At 37.2% G+C, this 24202-nt stretch overlaps 2 protein-coding genes across 2 annotated transcripts in view; both read right to left on the bottom strand.

Annotated features, from left to right (window-relative positions):
* Window positions 1–17265, bottom strand: part of LOC150102415 (muscle-specific protein 300 kDa-like) — a 288507-nt gene extending 271242 nt beyond the window's left edge. Inside the window, exons 1-2 of the mRNA XM_090399573.1 lie at window positions 17257–17265; window positions 15793–16107 (exon numbers count right to left, since the gene is read on the bottom strand). Of these exons, the coding sequence (XP_090255699.1) occupies window positions 15793–16107; window positions 17257–17265 (324 nt within the window). The remainder of the gene's footprint in view (window positions 1–15792; window positions 16108–17256) is intronic.
* A 6317-nt stretch (window positions 17266–23582) lies between these two features.
* Window positions 23583–24202, bottom strand: part of LOC150102413 (calmin-like) — a 291766-nt gene continuing 291146 nt past the window's right edge. The window contains exon 9 of the mRNA XM_090399572.1: window positions 23583–23821. Coding sequence (XP_090255698.1) covers window positions 23583–23821 — 239 coding nt within the window. The remainder of the gene's footprint in view (window positions 23822–24202) is intronic.

Raw genomic sequence — 24202 nt, 5'->3', positions numbered from 1 at the left:
AGACTGGCTTATAATTTCTAACCACAATCTTATTCCCTTCCCTCTTATGAAGTGGAACAATTTTTCCAAACTTCCATTACTTGGAGACTCACTCTGCTGCAAGACTCATGCTAAACAGGTCTGCCACCAAAATGCCATTAACTGTCTAGAATGTTCCTTTAAGATATGCAGTGATACTCATATATTGACAATTCCAACAGCCTTATTAACATCAAGTTTACTTAATTCCTCATGTTCCCCCAGCTCACTGACCATCAGTTCCTACTCAACTATATCCTCTACACTTCAACCTTCATCTTCACAAGGACGAAAAACACTGACAAACTACTCATCGAATACTTAAACTTACTCTTCTGCATCAGTTAACAATCTGCTAATGTCATCAACTAGAATCATTCTTCCACAGTTGTTTTTTTCTTCTACTTACCACATATCGAAAGAACTCAATTTTTCTTAGCTTCGTTGGCTAATTTATTCTCATACTGCACTTCTGCTGCCTTTACTAATGGAGTTATCTTCCTGACCTGCTCTTTGTCCTCTTCAGGCAACTAATCATTACTAACATTCCACACCTGTGTTGCCTTCACAGTGCCTTCTTCTTCTTATTCTTTCTGATTTCATGCTTATTCTCTTCATTCATTCATTTTACTCTTACCTTATTTAGTTCTTTTCTCCTTTAGAATACACTCAGACATTGCTGCTGTTAAAGATCTCTTGATGAATGCCCAAACAGCATATGCTTTCTTTTCAATCAACTCCTCTTTCCAGGCTTAAGCTGCTAGTTGTCTTTTAAGCTTTTCAAAATGACTGCCCAGTAGTTCCATATATATATCCCTTGTTCACAGAAGTTCTCACATGACTGTTGACAACCCAGATGATCCCTATATGGTCAAGCGCACCAAATAGGAAAAGATTAGGCACTCCATTCACAAGAACATTCTCTGTCCTCTGTTATATATTGGCTAAGATAGTTGTGCCTCAAGAATTCAAAAAATTTATTCTCCATATTCCCTAATGCTATCTCTTTATTCCAATCAATATCGATATAATTAAAATCACCCATTATGATCATCATCCTCTTGCTTACTAAACCAAATTGCCTATTCATTTCTGTCTCCATCTGAACATGCCCATCCCGTAGCAACATCCAATTAAATATCTCATGCTATAAACCTCCACCTCACATCATACTGCTTCAAAATCACTGCTCCTATTTTTTCCCTTTTATCTCAACTGTCTACATAATTCTCCCAATAACATCAGCAATATTTCCCCTCTATTTCCATAGCCTTCTATTTCTATTCCCATCAAGATATCATTCTGATGTAATCCATATTTATTATTCCAAGTATATTTTAGTGAATAAACTGAATCAATGCAACAATTTCATTTCCCTATTTCTTATACTCCTGGCATTTCTTGGTCTATAACCAGTAATACCCATGTCATTGCTATTTATTACATGGTTAAAAGGGAATAAAATAAAATACATATGAATATGGATAAGATACAAATATATAAGATTATAATATAAAGTAAAACATAGAAAAACAAATAAAATTCAGGCATTAAATATATGACAAGCATCAAACAGAAATTTAGTCAATTTTTACATTTAGGTTTTTAATCAAATTGATCGCCTATGGGGGATAGATCAAAAATGTCCTTTAGTTCACCTGGATATACCGTTAACTCATATTCCTGAACTATATGACGGATGGTTTGGGTCTTGGCTCCAAAAAGGCAGTGGGGATTCGGTATCTTTCCCCGCTCTGATAGTAAGTCTCGGCATACACCGTGCCCTGTATGGATCCTATTAGCAGTTTTCCATATATTCCTGGGCAAGTCGAATCCAGATGGTTTTTGAAAATATTTATGTAGCTACAGACTAAAGTAAAGAACCCAGCTCTAACACCCCTGCTAACCACACTCTTGCCCAGCTTCCATAGGTATCCCATAGTTCTCCCACCACTAGTCCTGATCTCAAAAATATCCTCTGAATTAATCCTATAGAATCCTTTTAGGAATTTGAATGTCTCAATCATATCTCCCCTTTTCCGCCTATCAACTAGTTTCTGCAACCCACAAATCTTCAACCTGTTCTCATATGGTTCATTCCATAGACCTGCTATCATCTTAGTCACTCGCCTCTGGATCCTCTCCACCTCCTCCCCATCAAGAAGGATCCGAGGTGACCAAATCTGGGCACAGTAGTCGAGATGAGGTCTTATCAAGGCTTGGTACAGAGGTACAATAACTTGCTTGTCTCTGCTCATCAAGGTATTCTTCAGTAACCAAGTGAGTTGATGAGCTGATTTAGCTACTTCCGCAATGTGCCCACTAAACTTCAACTCCCTATCCACCAACACTCCCAAGTCCATGGCCTCATCAATCTCCTGGAGTACAGTTCCACCAATGTGGTATACTGCTGCTAATCTTTTCACCCCAAAATGCATAACCTTACATTTTGTCACACTAAATCGACATCCATTCTCCTTAGCCCAGAACTCCAATTTATCTAAGTCATCCTGCAAGACTTTGACATCTTCTGCATTCACTATCACCCTACCCAACTTTGCATCATCAGTGAACAAATGAACTGTTCCACTTAGATCCTTCCCTATATCGTTAATGAACAGATTAAAACAGCAGTGGTCCAAGAACAGAACCCTGCGGTACACCACTAGTCACAGGCCGTCTTTTGGACTCTACTCCTGAATAAACTACTCTTTGATATCTCTCCATCAACCACCCACTTATCCATCTCACCAACCCTATATCCATTCCCATATGTTGTAGTTTACGGATTAGAATTCCATGTGGTATCCTGTCAAACGCCTTTGCCAGGTCCAGCAGTATCACTGTAAACCCATTTCCCTTATCCAGTTCAGCCATCACCTTGTTATAAAACTTGAGCAAGTTACTAGGCATGATCTACCCTTCACAAAGCCATGCTTTTCCCTGTACAGTATCTCATTTTCATCAATCCACTTTGTAAAGGCGTGCTTCTGATACAGCCCGTTATTAAGAGCATAGTGAAATTAAGTTGAACATATAATTTGTTGACATGATGGCTATTAAGCCAAACAGGGGCACCATACTCTGCTGCACTGTAAACCAGACCCAAAGCGGTGCACTATAGGGTTGTGGCACTTGAGACTCATGTAGTACCGCAGAGTCTTCTGGACTATATCATTTCTAGTACGTACTTTAGCAGCAATATTAATCATATGTTAAAAATGCCAAGCTATTTTTAAACCTGGTTTTACTCCATTTCCCAAGTAAGCAAACAGACAAACAAGTCAAGTTTGCATCTGCAAGTGTTGCAAGTCGAGCTGATCCTGCACATAGTGCAAGACCAAGGCAACTCATGGTAAAAGTAGAATAAGCTCTGATAACCAATCTTAATATTTACCCTTAATGGAACACACAACTCCTGGAGGAGATGTACGATGCTTTGTATTAAAGGCAAGGGGCCACTACCCAGACTGGTTTCGACCTTTATTGAGGTCTCATCAATGGGAGCCAGGCTAGAAATACCAAGATTTTAGTAATACAGAGCTTATAAGTATTTTACCAGAACACGTTACCATAAGGTGTTTTAACCTTATTAAATAAAAATCTCAGGAGGAGATATAAATGTAGAAAGTATTTTACCTTGGGTATAATAAATGTTAAAAATACCAAGCTATTTTTAAACCTGGTTGTACTCCATTTTCCCAAGTAAGCAAACAGACAAACAAGTCAAGTTTGCGCCTGCAAGTGTTGCAAGTCTAGCTGATCCCGCATGTAGTGCAAGACCAAGGCAACTCATGTTAAAAGTAGAATCTTAATATTATAAAAAGAAAGATCTTGATATTTCTAGCCTGGCTCCCACTGATGATACCTCAATAAAGGTCGAAACCGGTCTGGGTAGTGGCCCCTTGCCTTTAATACAAAGCATCATACATCTCCTCCAGGAAATGTGCATTGCATTAAGGGTAAATATTAAGATTAGTGATCAGAGCTTATTCTACTTTTACCATGAGTTGCCTTGGTCTTGCACTACGTGCAGGATCAGCTAGACTTGCAACACTTGCAGGTGCAAACTTGACTTGTTTGTCTGTTTGCTTACTTGGGAAATGGAGTAAAAGGTTTAAAAAATAGCTTGGTATTTTTAACATTTATTATACCCAAGGTAAAATACTTTCTACAGTTAAATCTCCTCCTGAGATTTTTATTTAATGAGGTTAAAACACCTTATGGTAACTTGTTCTGGTAAAATACTTATAAGCTCTGTATTACTAAAACCTTGGTATTTCTAGCCTGGCTCCAACTGATGAGACCTCAATAAAGGTCGAAACCAGTCTGGGTAGTGGCCCCTTGCCTTTAATACAAAGCATCATACATCTCCTCCAGGAGATGTGCATTGCATTAAGGGTAAATATTAAGATTAGTGATCAGAGCTTATTCTACTTTTACCATGAGTTGCCTTGGTCTTGCACTACGCACAGGATCAGCTAGACTTGCAACACTTGCAGGCACAAACTTGACTTGTTTGTCTGTTTGCTTACTTGGGAAATGGAGTAAAACCAGGTTTAAAAATAGCTTGGTATTTTTAACATTTATTATACCCAAGGTAAAACACTTTCTACAATATTAATCATATGTTGTTTATATGACAAAGTTCTATCCAAGGTTATCCCCAAGTATTTAGGTGTCGGATTAAACAAGATTAATGCCCCATCAACATATATCTCTGGTTTTTGATTTGCAAGTCTATTATTAAGGTGAAAACAAACATTCAGTTTTACCAAGGATTTGGTGTTAATCTCCGTTTTTTATAGAACTGCCATAAGGCCAACATATCATTCACCAATATTTTTTCAGTTCTTTCTATGGATTTGTCACTGATCACAGAAGCTAAATTATCTGCATAAGCAAACTTTCTACTAACTGTTTCAGGGATCTCTGCAATGTAAAGACTAAAAAGCAGTGGTGCTAGCACCAAGCCCTGTGGTAGCCCATTTTTAAGCACTGTCTGTTTACTTATACTTCCCCCATTTACTACCCTGAAATATCAGTTACATAATAATTTATTTTTGAGGTGCTCCAGTATTTTACATGGGATGATCTTAAGAAATTTGTATATGAGTCCCTCCCTTCAGACAGTATCGTAGACCACTGTCAAGTCAACAAGGACTGCAGTAGTCTTCAGGCACCTTTGAAACCCTGCTTCAATGAAAGTTGTTAAGCTAAGGACCTGATCTGTGCAGTTACAATCTCTTCTGAACCCCCACTTGATCTATTGGAATGCATTCCAAAATTTTCCCACTGATCCTATTCAAAATCAGTCTCTCCAATAGTTTATAGGTTGCACTTAAAAGGCTATGGGGGCGATAGCTTTCACTTCAATCTGCTGGCTTACCAGGCTTTAACATAGCGATGAGTTTTGTCCTTTTAAATTCTCCAGCGACGCAACTACTTTCAAGTATGTCGCTAAAGAATTTGGCCAACCACAATCTAGCATAAGGTCCACAATGTATCAGGAATTCATTATGAATATTATCGAATCTAGGAGCCTTCCCTGTTTTGATGTTTTGAAGCACCAAAGATATTTCTTCACAAGAAAAAGGCAAGGAGAATTGTAGGTTCTTTTGAGTTACAGCCTTCACAACCTTTATTTCACGTTTTACCTCTCTTGTCTTGTCTTGTCAGATGTCATCTCCTTCCAGGAGGTTGACTACCATGAGCTTCCAACATGTACGGTTTTGTTCTTCTCTTTTGCATTCTTCGTAAGACAAAAAGGTCCAGTCCTTAATATTTCCTATCCAATCTGTTCTTTGTCTTCCTCTTCTTCTTCTTTTTCCTTGTATCATTCCTCAGAGAAGTGATTTTTGTAGGGATTCATGCCTTAGTATGCGACCAAGGTAGGTGGTTTTCCTTTTCTTAATGGTTTTCAACAAATTCCTATCTTCTCCAATCATCTCTAATATTTCTAAATTAGTTTTTTTCAGCAGTCCATGGGACACTAAAAATTCTTCTGAGGATCCACATCTCAAAGGATTTTAGTTTATTTCCACAATATTTTGATATTGTCCAGGTTTCTGCTCCCTATAGCAGTGTTGACCATACGTAGCATTTGGACAGCCTAATTCTTGTTTTTGTGTGAATTTCCCTTGAGGTCAGAATGTTTTTCATGCTAATGAAGGTTGATCTAGCAATTTCTATTCTTCTTAATATTTCCTTATCACACTTTCCATTCTTGTAATTAGTTGACCCAAATATATATAACTCTCTACTTGATCTAAAATATTTCCTCTGATCTTAATATTTATATTGGGTATTTTCCCTTTTTCTCTTGTTACCAGCATGGTTTTGGTTTTTTTGAAGTTGAAATTAAGTCCATATTTTTCACTTAGCTTCAGCGTCTCTTCTAGTAGGTTTTGAAGTTCTTTTTTATTTTCAGCTAGCAGTACTGTATCATCTGCATATCTTAAGTTGTTTATATTCCTTCCTCCTATGCTGACTCTTTTAAATTCTTCTAATTGCTGGAAGATATTTTCAGTATAGAGGTTAAACAATATAAGAGAAAGAACACAACCTCATCTGATACTCTTCTTTACTGGGAATTCCTCCGAGATTTCTCCTGATATTTTTATTGAGGCAGTTTGCTCCCAATTTAGATTTATCAGTAATCTGGTATCTCACTCCTAAATTTCTGATGCATTTGATTAGTTGTTCATGTTGTATATTGTCAAAGGCCTTTGTGTAGTCAATAAAACATAAGTAGACTTCTTTCTGCTTCTCCAGATATCTTTCTATAATAGTTCTAATGTTGAAGAGTCCTTCTCTAGTTCCTTTATTTTCCTGGAAACTAGATTGTGTTTCATTAATTTCCATTTTGATTTTATGTTTATTTCTTTCTAGGATGATATATAACGTAACGTTTGCTATCTGACTGATCAGACTGATTTTTCTGTACTCTTCACATTTGATTGTCTTCGATTTTTTCGGTATTGGTAGGAACTTTGAATGCTTAAAATCTTTTGGCAGGTGTCCAGTTTCGTATATTTTGTTACATTGTCAGTCAGTGATCTTATAGCCTTATCATCTAAAGCCTTCAGATATTCTGCCATAATTCCATCCATTCCTGGAGCTTTTCCTTTATCTCTCTGGTATGTTCTTTATCTATAGGGGTTATGGAAAGCGAAACAATACGAGCAGCTATCTGATTTGGGTTGACAGCTGAAGATTTCTTTGATACAAAGGGGCTTGGGCCTAGTTTCTTGAGTAGCAACTAGGCTTTTCTGCTAGAGGGTTTAAAGTCTATGTTATCAGTTAATTGGATCCACTTTTTTCTGCAAGCAGCATTAAGACTATGAAGCAGTTCTTCTCCTATCTCAGAATCTTTACTCTCAAGGAATTCCCGATACAGGGATTCACTTTCGTTAGTCCATCCAGACACATATTCTTTTCGATAGCCTTGAGGGATGTATCTTTTTGCCACCACTATGACTACTCCAGTGAGCCACGTATAATTTTTGTAGGTTAGGGAATTCTTCTAAGACATGCATCTAGGAAAAATATTTTCCCAGTTAGCTTTTCAGAAATTCCATCTTGGTCTAGGAAATGATGTTATCACTGAAATTCGAGTGCCTAATTCCATTAAGATAGAACAGTATTGGCTATTTGGAAAAACATTTAGAATATGTCTGGAGACCTGTAAAGGTTGATTTTCACTATCAGTGGAGACAAATGTCAAATCAGGATTATATTCCTTATTCCAATTTCTTGATCTAAAGGTGCCTTTTCCCTTGGCATCAAAAACCAAGTCGAGACAATGTAGATCCACACATTCAGCTAATGTTTCCCCATTTTGATCATTCCAGTCATATTTCCAAGAAGTATGGTGACTGTTGAAGTCTCCAGAGTACACCATTAGATGGGGGTATGTCTGTAAAGCATTATTTGGCCAAGTGGTTGCAGGTGGTTTATACCACTTGCAACCAAATGATGTTTTATCATCACTAATCTTGTAACTTCTCCAATGCCTGCTCCTGTTCATTTCTTGGTCTATAACCAGTAATACCTATGTCATCCCTAATCTGTAACTTCTCCATGCTTGCTTCATCCTTATCCTTTTTTTTTTTTGCAACAATCTTAGTTTCATCTACTCCTCATGCATCCTAGGCCATCCCATTCCTATGCTGACCATCTCCATAAACTCATTCATTGCTACTTCTTGAATTCACTCTCCTTACACCTGTCTCAATGACTTCCCTGGATTCCCTCCCCCTCATGTCCCTGTTTGACTTGCATTCTTTTCTCACATTCTCATCTTTCATATTTCTTTCATCCCCATTCGGAATATCTTTGGTCTCACTTGGTATCACTCTTCTACTCATTTTCATCACCTCTGACTTCTGCTGATACCTTGTTCATGTTAATCATTACACTTCCTTCTAGAAACAGTCTCCTCAGTTGACTTTCACCATATCCATTTAAATGTAATCCATCTCTCTTTTATACTATTCCATTCAGACCTCAAATATATTCCACATATCAACAAACTGCATCCCTTTTTTTCCTCATGCAACTCTACTAACATACTATTCATGATTTTTTTCTTGCCTTATCAATTCATCGTTGTCATATCTGGATAACAGATATGACAATGATGAGTTGATAATAATCTCCTAATATCCATCCTCACATTTTACTATGATAAACAAGTCATTCTTTCCTACCAACACCAATCACTCCCTCATATATCCAGAGCATCAGTCGCCCTATTTATCCACCCTCCTAAAAAACGGACCTTGTGCATCCCCTATATACTGCATCTTTTATAACAAAATCTCTGTAGAGTGCCACTCTTGAATCATTTGCTACTTTTTCTTCATCATCTTTTTTTTTATTCTTTAGCAGTTTTCCATTCATATTCACAATGCATCTAATCTCGTTTTATTATTATTATTATCATTATTATTATTATCATCATTATTACGTGACTTCAGGAAGTCCAAAAACTCATTGAGGGAGGGCACCTACTCTACAACTCTGTCTCCATCACTTGTTCCGCCAACTACAACTAACCACAACTACACCAATGCCATCCACCACCACCACTACCACCACTAGTATTTCCAGAGACAATCATGAACATACATGCCCACAGTAGGATTCGAACCCACAGTCTGGAGAGCAGATACGCTAACCACTCGGCCAACGAGGCTATTTTGCATGCACCTTATCTCATTTCTCATCTTAATCATTTCACTCTTCAATTCTTGCATTCCATCAGTCATATCCACTTTTGTTCCATCAAAAGGCTAATTTCCATTTCCTGAATCATGCTTGCTTTTGTTTTTAAAGTAATTTCCATATTCACAATCACTGAAAAAGAAATTCATACTGTTCACCACACTCAATTTTCATACCTTGCATCTGGTTGTTCTTGTTCTAACTGCCATTTTGCCTTCATTAATTGTGACTGTAATACAAATTCGTCACAAAACCAACTAACATCATTGAAAATTATTATGCATCCAGTCTCAGTATCATAATCTCCATCAAACCCATATGTATTCCTGCCCATCTAGATGAATCACCTGATCAACATTATTGGTTAATTGGATTAGCCCCACCCTATAATTATTTACTGAGCTACCAAATGTATTCTATCACTTTTTTATTATTGGTTAGTTATTTTTAGCTTTTTGCAAAAGGCTTACGAGCATTTTGCAAAAAGAATCCTTTTTTCTCTTCTCATGAGTTTTTTTTTCTTTATTATTTTTTAAAATAATTATACCCATCATAAATGCAAATATGTATATCTACAGTTTATAGGGTACATCATTCTCTCCACCATGCAATTTATAGGCAACACGCACATATAATATCACAAAAGTAAATTATTAATAATTAATTTGACAGTAATGAAAGTATTTCTGTTCTTTCTCTCCTTTTATATTTACCAATTTTACATGGCTCATTAATGATGCTTCACATATTTACACCATTTAATAATTTAAAAATACCAACAAAATATACCAGTCTTCTTAATTACTGTTTCCTAATATATCTGAAAACAAATACATATATCCTCCCCAACTCATGCAGATTTGGTTACAAAATAACCAGTCACAAAGAAGGGGTATGTACGGAACTACAGGTTAGGCAATTATAACAAGCTTGCAGCCATCCCATGGCAGAACATATTGCAAGGGAAAGATGTTAGCAGTGCTTGGGATAAAATCAGCGGGTATCTGAGGAAAGCAATATCAGATTGTGTCCCCATGGTCAGGAGGTCAAACAAGGCAGGCATTAGATGGATGAGCAGTAGTATCAAGCTTGAACTGCAAAAAAAGAAAATGTTATGGAGAATTTACAAGGAGAAAGGCGATCAGGACACCCATGAGCAGTACAAGGCTCAAGCTAGGAAGGTTACCAGCATAGTCAGAAAAGCTAAATCAGATTATGAGAAGACCTTAGCCAAAGAGATCAAGGATAATCCCAAAGAGTTCTTCCGCTATGTGGCAAGTAAGAGGAAGAATGACTTCGGAAGGATAACCTTAGTGGGTGCTGATGGTATTGAGGTGACAAAATCAGATGTAATAGTCGAGTTACTGAGTGATCACTTTTCAAAAGTCTATCACCCAAGTGAGGATATCTCTATACCTATAGCAATACCTAATGTGAGAATTGAAGCTAAAGAATCAGAGGTATTAAATATATTGCAAAACTTAAATGCAAACACTGCGGTAGGCTTAGATGGAATATCAGCTCGGGTGTTGCGTGAATGTGCAAATGAATTGTCAACCCCTCTTACCTGGATATTTAATTTAAGTTTGAACTCTGGTATGGTCCCTAGGGAGTGGAAGTTAGGCAAAGTGGTTCCTTTGCATAAGAGTGGCTCTAAAACTGCGGTATTGAATTACAGGCCAATCACCATCTCAGGAGTAGTGGTAAAAGTATTGGAAAAGTTGGTTAAAGACAAAATTCAAGAATGGGTGGATCAGGATATGATACTCTATAGAGGCCAACATGGTTTTGTTAAAGGTAGATCCTGCCTTAGCAATCTATTAACTATTCATAATAGGATAACATCCAAGTTGGACAAAGGAACTGGCTACACAGTGGTACTTCTGGATTTTGCTAAGGCTTTTGAAGGATACCCCATAGAACATTGTTACGCAAATTGGAGCAGATGGGAATGGATATTAAATTGGTGATATGGATAGGAGAATGGCTCAGGGAGAGATATCATAAGGTGGTGTATGGAGGAGCCGAGTCCAGAATGAGGCAGGTGACCAGTGGTGTGCCTCAGGGCTCTGTGCTTGGGCCAATGTTGTTTAATTTGTATATAAATGATATAGGAAACGGCTTAAAGGGAGATATTCAGTTGTTTGCTGATGATGCAAAGTTGTGTAGTGCAATAAAAAATCAGGCTGATGTTGAAAGTTTGCAAGAGGATTTAAATAAGCTGGTAAAATGGGCAAAAGAAAATGGATGTCAGTTCAATGTGGAAAAGTGTAAAGTCATGCATTTTGGGATTAAAAGATTACCAGCTGTGTACTACATCGATGGAAAGGTACTCCAAGAGATTGATGAGGCTAGGGACTTAGGGGTATTGGTAGATAGGGAGATGAAGTTCAGAGGACACATTGCTAAGGTGTCCAAGATTGCACATAGGATTACTTGGTTGTTGAGGAAGACACTGACATCCAGAGATAAAGAGGTTATTATTCCCCTTTATAAAGCATTGATACTTCCACATTTGGATTACTGTGCTCAGGTCTGGTCACCTGGATTCCTTGGAGATGAGGAGGCTATGGAGAGGGTTCAGAGAAGAGTGACCAAGTTGGTGAGTGATATAAAAAATGCTCCCTACATTGATAGATTGAGAGCTTGTGGATTGCAGAGATTGGTTGATAGGCGAAGAAGAGGGGATATGATAGAAACATTCAAATTACTAAAAGGTTTTTATAGGATTGATGCAGGGGAAATGTTTCAGCTGTGTGATAGTGATGGAAGAACAAGAGGTCATCTGTGGAAATTAAAGAAGAGTGTGGTTAACAAAGGTGTCAGAACAAGGTTTTTTACCTGGAGGGTGGTGAATGAGTGGAATTCATTGCCTGACTTAGTTGTGAGCTCTTCGTCTGTAAATGAATTCAAGAAGAGATATGACAGATATTGTTTTGCTAGTTTGGGTCTCCCACGATGAGTCTACTGACTCCATGGAGATACCCGTAATAATAATAATAATAATAATAATATGTAGTACATCTGCTGATATGCAAACATGAAATTGTAGCAGGACAAAGTGCTTTTCTCACCCTGCTAGAAGAGCAAAGTATTAGTGAGATATTTCAAATCCATCTGATATGAATGTGTTCTAGACTTGATACAGATTGCTGTGCTCATATTTAGTTGCGCGATTGTGGAAGTAAGTGGTAGAGAAGATTCAGAGTTGAATTGAAAATGGTAATTGCTCTGTGAAGGATTTTGTAACCTACAAACTTCCAGTCTATTCCTATAAGGAAAGCTTATCTGATAGACATGAAAGAAGAGATCTAATAGCAATATAGCCAGCAAAGTTGGTTGATTGGTAGCACCTCTGCTGGCAGGTTTTGCATTGTTAAGCAAGTTTGAGTGCAATTAGTAGTTGGAAGGAGATCACTGATTCGATGCTGTTGGCACACTCTCCCTGTAGGTGTCACATAATAATAATAATAATAATAATATGCATGTTTTATAGATTAGATGCTAAAGATATTTTTCAAACCATTAATGAATGGGAAAAAACAAGGAGATCATCCCTTAAAGTCATTGTTAGGGACTATTAAGCTTAGTTATTTATTCTATGCAGAAGAAATTACCTTCAAATAAGTCTAATACCAGTCTCGAAAGAGTATTTTAACCTAATTTAATAATCGGTGTAATAATCGAATGAAAATACACATATGAAAATCAGAAATAAAAAGAACTACAAAAATGAAGATAATAAACTGAAACATTAGCTGCACTCTCATCAGTGAACCTACAAAACAAATTAAATGTTTTATCTGTTTTATAGGTAAAATAAGTCATAGTGACAGAGCCAAGTAAATGGAAGAAAAGAGGAATCTGTCAAAACACCAAGCTAGAAGTATATAGATTGTTTACAAATTAATATTAAACATCTGAGAGTTGGGTCAGGAATAAAACATTTGATCAAAGGGAGTAAACAAATGGCATTAACTGTGAAATCATATTAAAAATAAAGATATCAGAAAGGAACTTCATATTGTTAGTGTTCAAGAAAGTGTAACCAGAGCTAATCTCAAATGATACAGGGTTACTTAAACAGAAAAGGGGATGAAGGGTGTCAGCAAAACATATTATTATTATTATTAAGAGAGACCTCCAGGGAGTCAGGGACTCATCGAGGGAGGCCACAAAGTACATGCACCAGTTATCATACTTATTCTTGAATTCATTTACACTGCTTGCACAAACAACATCCAATGGCAATCCATTCCAATCACACACTACCCTATGAGAGAAAAATCTAGTCCTCATCTCCTGCTTAGAAGCATTCATTCTCAGCTTCTAAGGATGATCAGAAATTGTTTTTTCCCCCACCCTCCATAAAATGAAAAATTCCATCAACTGAAATCCTGTATAACCCTTTCAGCAGTTTGTAAGTCTCAATCATATCACCCCTCTTTCTCCTGTTTGCTAGTGTCTACAGTTTACAAGTTCTCAATTTGTCTTCATAATCAGTATTCTACAATCCTGATATCATTTTTGACACTCTCCTTCACACTCTCTCCACTATATCAGAATCATGATATCAGAGGAGATGGAAACCAGGAGACTAGACCTGCACACAGTAGTCCAAGTGAGAAAAAAGTATATGTAGATCAAATAAAAGCCCTCACTAATAATAGACCAATTCATAACAAAATTGTTGATCTTTGGCTTACACAAGAGAGTAGGATTTCTCCTTCTAGAAATTTGAAAGGATATATAGGATTTATTTATTTTTTATTTTTTTATTTTTAACCTGCAACTCAGAAAAAACAACCAGACTCCCACCATTTCACATAATAATACCAATTAGAATTAGGAACACAAGATAATGGTTGCCTGCCATGTTCTCATCACTAGTAAATCTACAAATACAAGAAAAATACAGGAATGGATTGATGAAAATAAGATACTGTACAGGGGACAGCATGGCTTTGCGAAGGGTAGATCATGCCTCAGTAACTTGCTCAAGTTTTATAACAAGGTGACGGCTGAACTGGATAAGGGAAATGGGTTTACAGTGATACTGCTGGACCTGGCAAAGGCGTTTGACAGGATACCACATGGAATTCTAATCTGTAAACTACAACATATGGGAATGGATATAGGGTTGGTGAGATGGATAAGTGGGTGGTTGATGGAGAGATTCAAAGAGTAGTTTATTCAGGAGTAGAGTCCAAAAGACGGCCTGTGACTAGTGGTGTACCGCAGGGTTCTGTTCTTGGACCACTGCTGTTTAATCTGTTCATTAACGATATAGGGAAGGATCTAAGTGGAACAGTTCATTTGTTCACAGATGATGCAAAGTTGGGTAGGGCGATAGTGAATGCAGAAGATGTCAAAGTCTTGCAGGATGACTTAGATAGATTGGAGTTCTGGGGTAAGGAGAATGGATGTCAATTTAACGTAACAAAATGTAAGGTTATGCATTTTGGGGTGAAAAGATTAGCAGCAAATGATGAGGCCAGGGACTTGGGAGTGTTGGTGGATAGGGAGATGAAGTTTAGGGAGCACATTGCGAAAGTAGCTAAATCAGCTCATCAACTCACTTGGTTGTTGATAAATACCTTGACGAGCAGAGACAAGCAAGTTATTGTACCTCTGTACTGAGCCCTGATAAGACCTCATCTCGACTACTGTGCCCAGATTTGGTCACCTCGGATCCTTCTTGATGGGGAAGAGGATCCAGAGGCGAGTGACTAAGATGATAGCAGGTCTATGGAATGAACCATATGATAACAGGTTGAAGATTTGTGGGTTGCAGAAACTAGTTGATAGGCGGGAAAGGGGAGATATGATTGAGACATTCAAATTGCTAAAAGGATTCTATAGGATTAATTCAGAGGATATTTTTGAGATCAGGACTGGTGGTGGGAGAACTAGGGGACACCTATGGAAGCCGGACTAGGGGATACCTATGGAAGCTGGGCAAGAGTGTGGTTAGCAGGGGTGTTTAGAGCTGGGTTCTTTACTTTTAGAGTGGTAAATGAGTGGAATAAGCTGCCAGAGTCTGTTGTGGGTGCTATGACAGTGAGCGAGTTCAAGGCAAGGTATGATAAATACTGTGAGAATGTCGAATAGTTGTGTGGAACATGATGTTTAGGGCTTCCCTCGATGAGTCTAAGGACTCCCTGGAGTAGCCCGAAATAATAATAATAATAATAATAAATCATTGCTCGAAACGACACTTGACTACCAGTGATAAAAGAGTGGAGATTGGTTGCCTGCCAATTTCCAAAATTTAAAGTTAAAAGAGTTCTTCTGACACTCTCTCTCTCTCTCTGGGGAATAAAGGCATTAATGGATTCATTATTTTTAATGTTTAATGATATAGGAAATATGTTGCACAGAGTATTTGATACACCCCTTGAGGATAATATATCTTTATGATGACAACAAACATGATGATGACATATTCAAATAATAATCTTAGATTAAATCAATGATTTTTTTCTCATTAATAAAAAAGTGGATGTATAAAGCTTATGCATTACAAAATAGACAATTAATATTTACCTTATGATATTCTAACTTTTCATTTACTAGCGAAACCATTTCTTCATCAGTACCAAATGGAAGTAGATCACTTGCCAAATACTGATCTGCTCTGTTTAGAAATTGACCAACTTGACCTAACTGACCAGGTAAGGCACTATTGAGCTTAAACTGCCACCTTGATAGCTCATTTTCAATTTTAGTCCAACGATGTTGTACAGATGGCCACATTTTAGTGAGTGCTGAATCACTGATATGCACAGAGGTAGCTTTTTGTTGAAGTTTATTATATAGTGGTCTGTGATCTTCCATTTCTTTCTGAATCAACTTGAATTGCTGTTAAAATGAAAAAAGCATATAATAACATAAAGTAAATAACATGCTTACAGTAAACAAATTTATATTCATTTGAGTCCTTAAAAGAAAAATTTTGTGACTAAAGAAAAACTGTACAAAGTTAACATTTTAATATGGGTGCTTCCATAGAGTCAACAGACTCATTGCAGGACATCCACTAACATTTCATAAAACACTAACCATCTTTTGTACAATACTTTTTATACTTTACTTCAAACTCATTCACTAATAAAATATTCACAACTGACTGGTAACCTATTCCACTCATTTGCCATTTTCCACTAGTCCTCAAGTCTTTGCTATCTACATTCTTCTTCATTTCCAGTAATGACACCTAGTTCTCTTCACACTATCCATTAATATATATATGGCTAGCTAACATTAAAATAAATATGTAACATTACAGGTCACAGAAATAGGTCTTAGATACATATTTCCATGCAGTAAAACATATTATCTAGCTATTCTATATCTAGCTCATACTACAAATGGTTATCAAACTGATGATGAGTTAGTGGCTGCTAGTTTCTATATCATTATCAGTATGATTAGTTGGAAAGATGACCACTGCATTAGTAGTTGGATAACAAGTGGTTAGAAAACATTCTTTTTACTGTAGCAGCCAAGTTAATGTATTTCAGAGTGGCCTATCAAAACACACGATTTAATATGAATTACATAAATGAAGGGTCACTAACCTGTGGCCGTGACTTCTGCTAGTATAGCAGGAAATGTGGGAGCCAGTATTATCAGGAATGGTTTAAAAAAAAACAAAAAAGAAGAAGAAAGAAAAGAGTAAAACAGAAAAGATGTAGATAAGCAGTAAAGGAAAGAAAAATAAAAGAAAAGTGATCAAGGGAAGGGGGGGATAGTCTTCAACATTTACTGTTGCTTGCCACTTAACATGTTTAACAGTTAACAAGTCTAAGTAGGATTTCACAATATATCACCATGAATCTTGAAGGAATGTTCTAGGTAACTAATGGCACCGTTGGAACACATGTTTAACATGAGTCTTGCTTCAGGGAAAGTACCAAAAGAGTGGAAAGTGGAAAAAATTGTTCCACTTCACCAGAGAAGGAGGGGTGGAGACAATCTGAGGCTACAAATTATAGGCTTCTGACTTACTCCAGTCATTTTCCCATAGATACTTTGTTGCTGCACTGTTTTATGTCTCTTCTGTAGGTATCTTCATGAGCAATGCTCTTCTGAACTGGCCACTACCATCCCTGCAATTTACTGCACTCATATATGAACATGACCAGCTGCCAGTCAACACCCATATACAGTTCAACTCCAAACCAACCTTTCATCCTCTGCCTTCATTTCCTACAACTACTACTCTTTGGAAAAATCTTCCCCATACCATCTTCACCAATGACTACAACTTTCTGGTTTTCAAAAAATATATATAAACAAATTTCCCTCTTGAATCTAATTAAATTAAAATTATCACCATGCATCAACATATGGCAATGTGCACTGTCATATTTTATATTTTATTTATTATTTATTATCATTTTTATTATATTAAATATATTATTATATTTATATTATTATTATTTATTTATTTTTTATAATTATTATATACATATATTGTTGTAATATCTAATATCCAATGTAATATCTAGTTCAACACGCACATAACCAACTACCCATCTTCTGAAACAGAAATATCAGCAAATTTTATTCTCTAAAACCTTATACAAGAGAACAAAACATTCCATAATATTGGGCCTAGTAATATCTAAGACCTATAGACCTTAGATATCAATCTAATAATCTTAATATTAATTTTAATACTATATTTAGGAATTTCATATTCAAGTTTTGTTTTCTTCAAAATCATATACAAAGGTATCAAAGAAATGTTGCAGAGTAATGGTGACAAGGAATCACCCTGGAAAATTCCATGTTTAATGCTAATATCCTCTGAATTGTTCATTATTGACTACTACAGTTATTATTATTATTATTATTATTATTACCCAAGACCCCATGGAGTCAAAGACTCATCTGGGAGGCCCTTTTATCATACACACAGCTCATCATACCGTGCTTTAAGCACACTCAAATTTTCCGTGGACATCACACTCTCAGGTAAAGGCATTCCAATCACTCACAACTCTGCATGAAAAAAACCTGCTTCTCGCTCCCCTACTCACACCCTCTTTATGACCTCCGGTTCTCCCCTGATCTCCCACTATTTTCTGTAGAATCTCTCCAGCATTGATCCCACAACAACCCACCACTAACTTGTAGGTCTCTATCATATCTCCCCTCCTCCTCCTGTCCACCAGAATCTGCAAGTTGCATCTTCGCAAACTTTCCTCATACTCGACATCCCAGAGGTTAGAAACCACCCTAGTCAGTCGCCTCTGGATCTCCTCCAACATCTCTTCGTTCTTCTGAAAACCAGGTGACCAAATCTGGGCACAATAATCCATGTGTGGCCCAATCAAAGCCCTACACGGAACAAGAATCTCCCCACCTCTACAAGCCAGTGTCCTCCGCATCATTCCCAGAAGCCTTTGTGCTGTCTTCACAATTTTGGTTATGTGTCCCACAAATCCCAGACCCACATCCACTATCACCCCCAGATCTCCCATCTCCTCCATCTCCAACAAGACACACATCCCCCACCAAGCATAAATTCTGCATCCCATCTTTGTTTTCCAAATTTTAAAACCTCACATTCCACAACCTTGAACCCACATTCCCATCCCACTGCCAAATCACGCAATCTATTCAAGTCCTCCTGCAAGGCCACAACATCCTCCCCTACCCCTCATGACCTGCCCCAACTCAGTGGTTTTCCATGATTTCATAGCAGCAACAGCCAGAAAAAAACATGAGTTTTTACTATTTCCAAAATTTGTAGTGATTATAGGATCCAGGAGAGTAAATACCTTGCATACTTGATGCAGAATGACTACTTTCCTGCAATGCAACTTGATGAAACTTTCTATATTTGAATACAGGCATTTTAAAACACATTACACTCAAAAGGTCAAAGAACAGTAACAAAACTAAATAAATGGCAGGTGACCTACCCATGACCTACAATGAATGCAGAGACTGATAAGGCAGCTGGATAATATACAAACAGAAATGCAATGTACAAATATACTGATATAAAATATTACATTGATTAAAATGCATAATTCATGACTGAATCAGAAGTTAAAATTCCAGATGATTGAAGTAGAGCAAATAAATAAATAAATTATTATTACTATTATTATTATATGAGTATCTCCATGAAGTCAGAAGACTCACTGCAGGAGATACACACTAACCTTTATATACACAAAACCAAAACCTATCACCGCTCTCTTTAAACTCATTCGTTGCCCAGGAATGCACAACTAATTCTGGCAATCCATTCCATTCAACCACCACTCTCCATGCAAAAAATCTAGTCATACAAGCATACACAACTTCCAGGAGTAATCCCTAGTTCTCTCCCTTTATTCGTCATACATTGAAATTTTTCTTTTGTGTCAATCTAACAGAATCCTGTTCATAAATTACACATTTCTATTATGACCTCCTCTTTTCTGGCTCCCAACTAAACTATGTAACCCACACATTCAACTTATCCTCATAGGGAATATTCCACAGACTGGTCAAAAGCTTACTCACTTTCCTACAAATCTATTCCACCATCTCATAATCACCAAGAAACCAAGTGACCAAATCTGTTCACAATAATCAAAATGAGGCCAAAACTTAGCCTTATAAAGAGGGATAATAACTTCCTTATCTTTAGTTGTTAGTGTGTTTTTTGACATCCAATAATCCTTTGAGCTATTCTGTCAACTTTTTCAATATGTCCTCTGAATTTCTCTACCCACTATTACCTCCAATTCCCTACCTCATCAATTTCCTGTAATCCAGTACCATCAATGTGATATATATATATATATATATATATATGCAATCTTTTGAACCCAAAGTGCATAATATCTAACATTTTGTAACATTAAATTAACAACCATCACATTAAATATCCTTCACTTCATCAAAAATGGCAATTTATTTAAATCATCCTGCAAGATATCTATATCGCTTTCATCAACTATTGTCCTTCCCAACTTTGCATCATCATCAAACAACTGAGCACTCTCCCTTTCTTAAAATCATCCCCTATTTCATTAATAAACAAATTTAAGAGTAGGATCCTGTACTGAAGCACTCCATTCATTAGTCACCTTCATTCCCTTATATTCATTTCCACCATATACCACTGTCCGGTGTGTGTGTGTTTGTTAGTCTCCTTCCCCCCACCCCTTTTTCATGCTGAAATGGATAGGGTATGGCTAACACCATAGGGTATCATATTCTTATCCATCAATTGCTGGATTTTACCTTTAACCAACTTTTCCAATATTTTACCCACCACACCTGAGATATTAATTGGTCTGTAATTTTCTTTTCATCTTTTAAGATGAAAAGAAATTACATAATAAATTAATTTATTCTTACAAAAAGATGTAAGAATGCTTTTCATCTTCCCCGTTATTATTGTTCTCGAGTCAGAGATTGGGAATCAATCAACCGTGAGATGCGGTGATTGATTCATTCAATCCAATAGCCTTGTAGGGTAATGGATGGCAATGCTGTAGCCAATGAAGTTCTAACTGAGGCTCGGCTATTGCTGTTACCCTCCTGCCATGATCAGAGCTTTAATTGCTAAATAACATCCTATTCCTACACTGTCCTCGACAGATAACGGGAAAGATGAAAAGCATTCTTGCTTCGCCCCTTTAAGCCAGTCCTTATAAGAATAAGGACCTTAGTATTACCACTTCTAGGTCTGCCTTCCACTGCCGAGACTTCAATAAAGGCCGAAACCGGTCGGAAGTTTGGGTGATGAATGCCAATGCTGTAGCCTGTGAAATTTTAACTGATACTCAGCTGTTGCTGTCACCCAGGGCCTGAGTGGTGGGGTAATGAATGGCAATGCTATAGCCTGAGAAGTTAACTGAGGCATGGCAGTTGTTGTTACCCTTTCAGATGAGAAAATGAGTGGCTCTGCTCGGTTGTGGGGGGAGCCTGCCATGTTGTAGAGCCAACTGAATTTCTGACTTTCTGATCCTGCGGGTCGCATATTATTGAGTGATCCGGGGGATTTAACGAGTTTTTGGAGAGGTATCTCCCCACTTAAACAAAGGGGAAACAGGTCTGGGTAGTGGCCCCTCCCTTAATGCATAGCATTATACATGTCCGCAAGGAGATGTGTTTTGCATTATGGGAGATACTGAGACAAGGAGTGATGAGAGCTTGGTACACCTTCGCTACGAGTTGCCTCAGTCCTCAACTACTTCAGGCACAAACTTTGTTTGTCTACACTTGAGTAAAGAATTAAACTAAATTTAATATTATCTTCATGGCCTGCTCATTATGTATCTCCACCACACCTTCGCAACAGCTGTCTTTCTACCATTTATTCCAATCAATATCATAAAGAACTCCTTAGGATTCTTTTTTGCTTCATTAGCTAACTGATGTTCATACCTCACTTTAGCTATCCTCACCAACCACGTCACTTCCCTTGTCTGGTCTTTGTAATCCTCATGGGATTGGTTATTTCTCTTTTGCTGCCTTCATAATGCCCTTTTTCTTTGTACTGCATGCTAAATCTCTTTATTCATCCATTTCATACCTACCTTATTTAACCTTCTGACCCTTGGATAATATTTAGACATTGCATCTACTAGATAGTTTTTGAAAATCCCCTAAGCTGCATTGATCTCTTTTTCAGCTAACTCTTCATTGCAAGCCATCTCCTGAGCTCTTCATAATCAACCCCGCCCCCTCCTTGTAGTTCCACATATACCTTTTTCTCACAGTGGTCCTCACACTGCTGCCAACCACTCAAGTAATCACCTAATGGTCACTCTCACCAATTGGTGGGTGATTTGACACCTCATTTATAATTACATCCTCTGATGAGATGACCAAGTCCAAGACCCTCAATCCTTGCATGCCCTCTGTTACATACTGCCTGAGGTAGTTATCCCTCAAAAACTCAAGAAACTCATTTTCTTTACTTCCAGTTGCTATCTCATCATTCCAGTCTATACTGCCATAATTAAAATCGCCCTTAATGATCACTCTTATTTGCTTGGCTTGTTTGATCATACATTTCATTATCATTACCATCCACGTTACCTTGTCTATAACAACATCCAACCAAGTATTTCATTCCATTCACCTCTATCCCACACCATTCTGCCTCAAAACCACTGGCACTATTTTCCTCTTGCATCTCTGCTTTGTATGGATATAACGCTTTCCTCTATCATCAATAGCACTCCTTCTCCCTTTTTACCTCTTCTATCCTCACAAAACACATCATATCCTTCCATCTCTATTCCTGTCAGGATGTCGTCATCATCTAACCATGTCTCACTTATTCCAATAATTTTTGGGTGAACAGACTCAATTAGTGCAACCATTTCATCTGCCTTGTTTCTTACACTTCTAACATTTGTATACAAACACAATAGCTCATTCCTGGATCTACAGCTAGTTCCACTGATACCACTTATTCGATGTGATCTCTCTCTCTCTCCATGCTCGACTGGGGTCATTTCCCTTTCTGCTTATTCATTTTAGAACCCTCTTCAATTCCAACTGTTTCCTCTTGATCCCAGGTCATCCCATTCCTTTCCTGTCTACACATGCTCTCACATTCTCTTGGAGTATCCATCTTTCTCATGCTGTGTACCCCTGTCTACCCTGAGCCTCCCCGTTTCCTTGTTCCTCTTGCACACCCATTCTCTCATTTTCCATACTCATGCCGCTCACTTCCTGATTTATAACCACTTCTTCAATCTCTCCTGCCATATACTCTCCTGCTATTCCACTTCCTACTTGATCTGATTCATTCTCTATACTCACTTCTCTACCTTCCAGCAACAGTCTCTCCACTCAAATGCAGCCCATCGTTCCCATACAGTTCACTTCGTCCTTCAAACTCATTCCACACATTGACAAACTGCAATGCTTTCTCCTCATACATTTCAGCTAATATATCATTCATAATCCTTGCTCTCTGCCTCATCTCACCACAGTCATACCTGGGCAACACACTTACTACCCTTCCTATCACACTATTCTCTTTTATCCATCTAAGCAGCCTCTTGATATCCATTCTGACGTGCTCTTTGTCCTCTGTCAAGTCATTCATACCTATTAAAACCATCAACTCCTTTGCTCGTTCCCTCCTCATATCCAATGCCTCAATCATTCTACCCATTTTACTGCCTAGAAAACATACCACCTTGTGCATCCTCTTATCATTATGAAATGCTAATCTTTCAAATCAATTCTAAAAGCAACAAAAATTCCTTAATTATGACTTCGATGAATGGTATCATAACTTCACACAAATATATTTACATAACTTACTTAGGTATCTTGTAAATATAATAAAAAAGATCAAATTAAAATTCAGAAAATATTACCTTATATTCCCAAGAAAGATCAGAAACTGGCTTGTCAATCAAATCAAGAACAGATTCAGCTTTATCTAGCCATGAACATAAAACATCTATGTCATCAATTTTTTGGCTTAATGAAGGCATTTCAACATCAGCTGAAGCATATGTTTCTGGATATTTGTGTAAAAATTGGGCCACATATGTCATGATTGATTTCTCATCTGGATGAGGTACATCCACATCTGCAAATATTTAAATGTAATATAGGATTAATATATACAGAATTAATAAAATTAATTTTATATGCTAAATGAAAAATCTACCCTAATAATAAACTAAAAAAACAGCAAAAAAAAAAACTTGATATAATACAGATAGATCCATCTCCTGAACTAAAAAAAAAAATACTACATTTAATTTCTATCCCCCAGTCACCTTTCTCCGTGCATTGTAAATGATAACCTTCAAGGCCATGACAAACATACTCAGAAATCCAAATCTTCCTCTATTTAGAGAGTATGGCAATAAAATGTAGCCATAAGCACCACATAGTACATGGGCCTGAGCCTTTCAGTAAGAGTTAAAAGGCTTCTGAGTTAGCTGTTGCATGATCCCACTACAAC

This window comes from Typopeltis vanoorti, chromosome 10 (genome assembly GCF_054136105.1).
Source record: "Typopeltis vanoorti isolate ZY-2024b chromosome 10, IOZ_Tvanoo_1.0, whole genome shotgun sequence".
In the NCBI taxonomy this organism is placed as follows: Eukaryota; Metazoa; Arthropoda; class Arachnida; order Uropygi; family Thelyphonidae; genus Typopeltis; species Typopeltis vanoorti.
The sequence above is the reverse complement of the archived record's forward strand: the minus strand, read 5'-3'. Positions and strand labels throughout refer to the sequence as shown.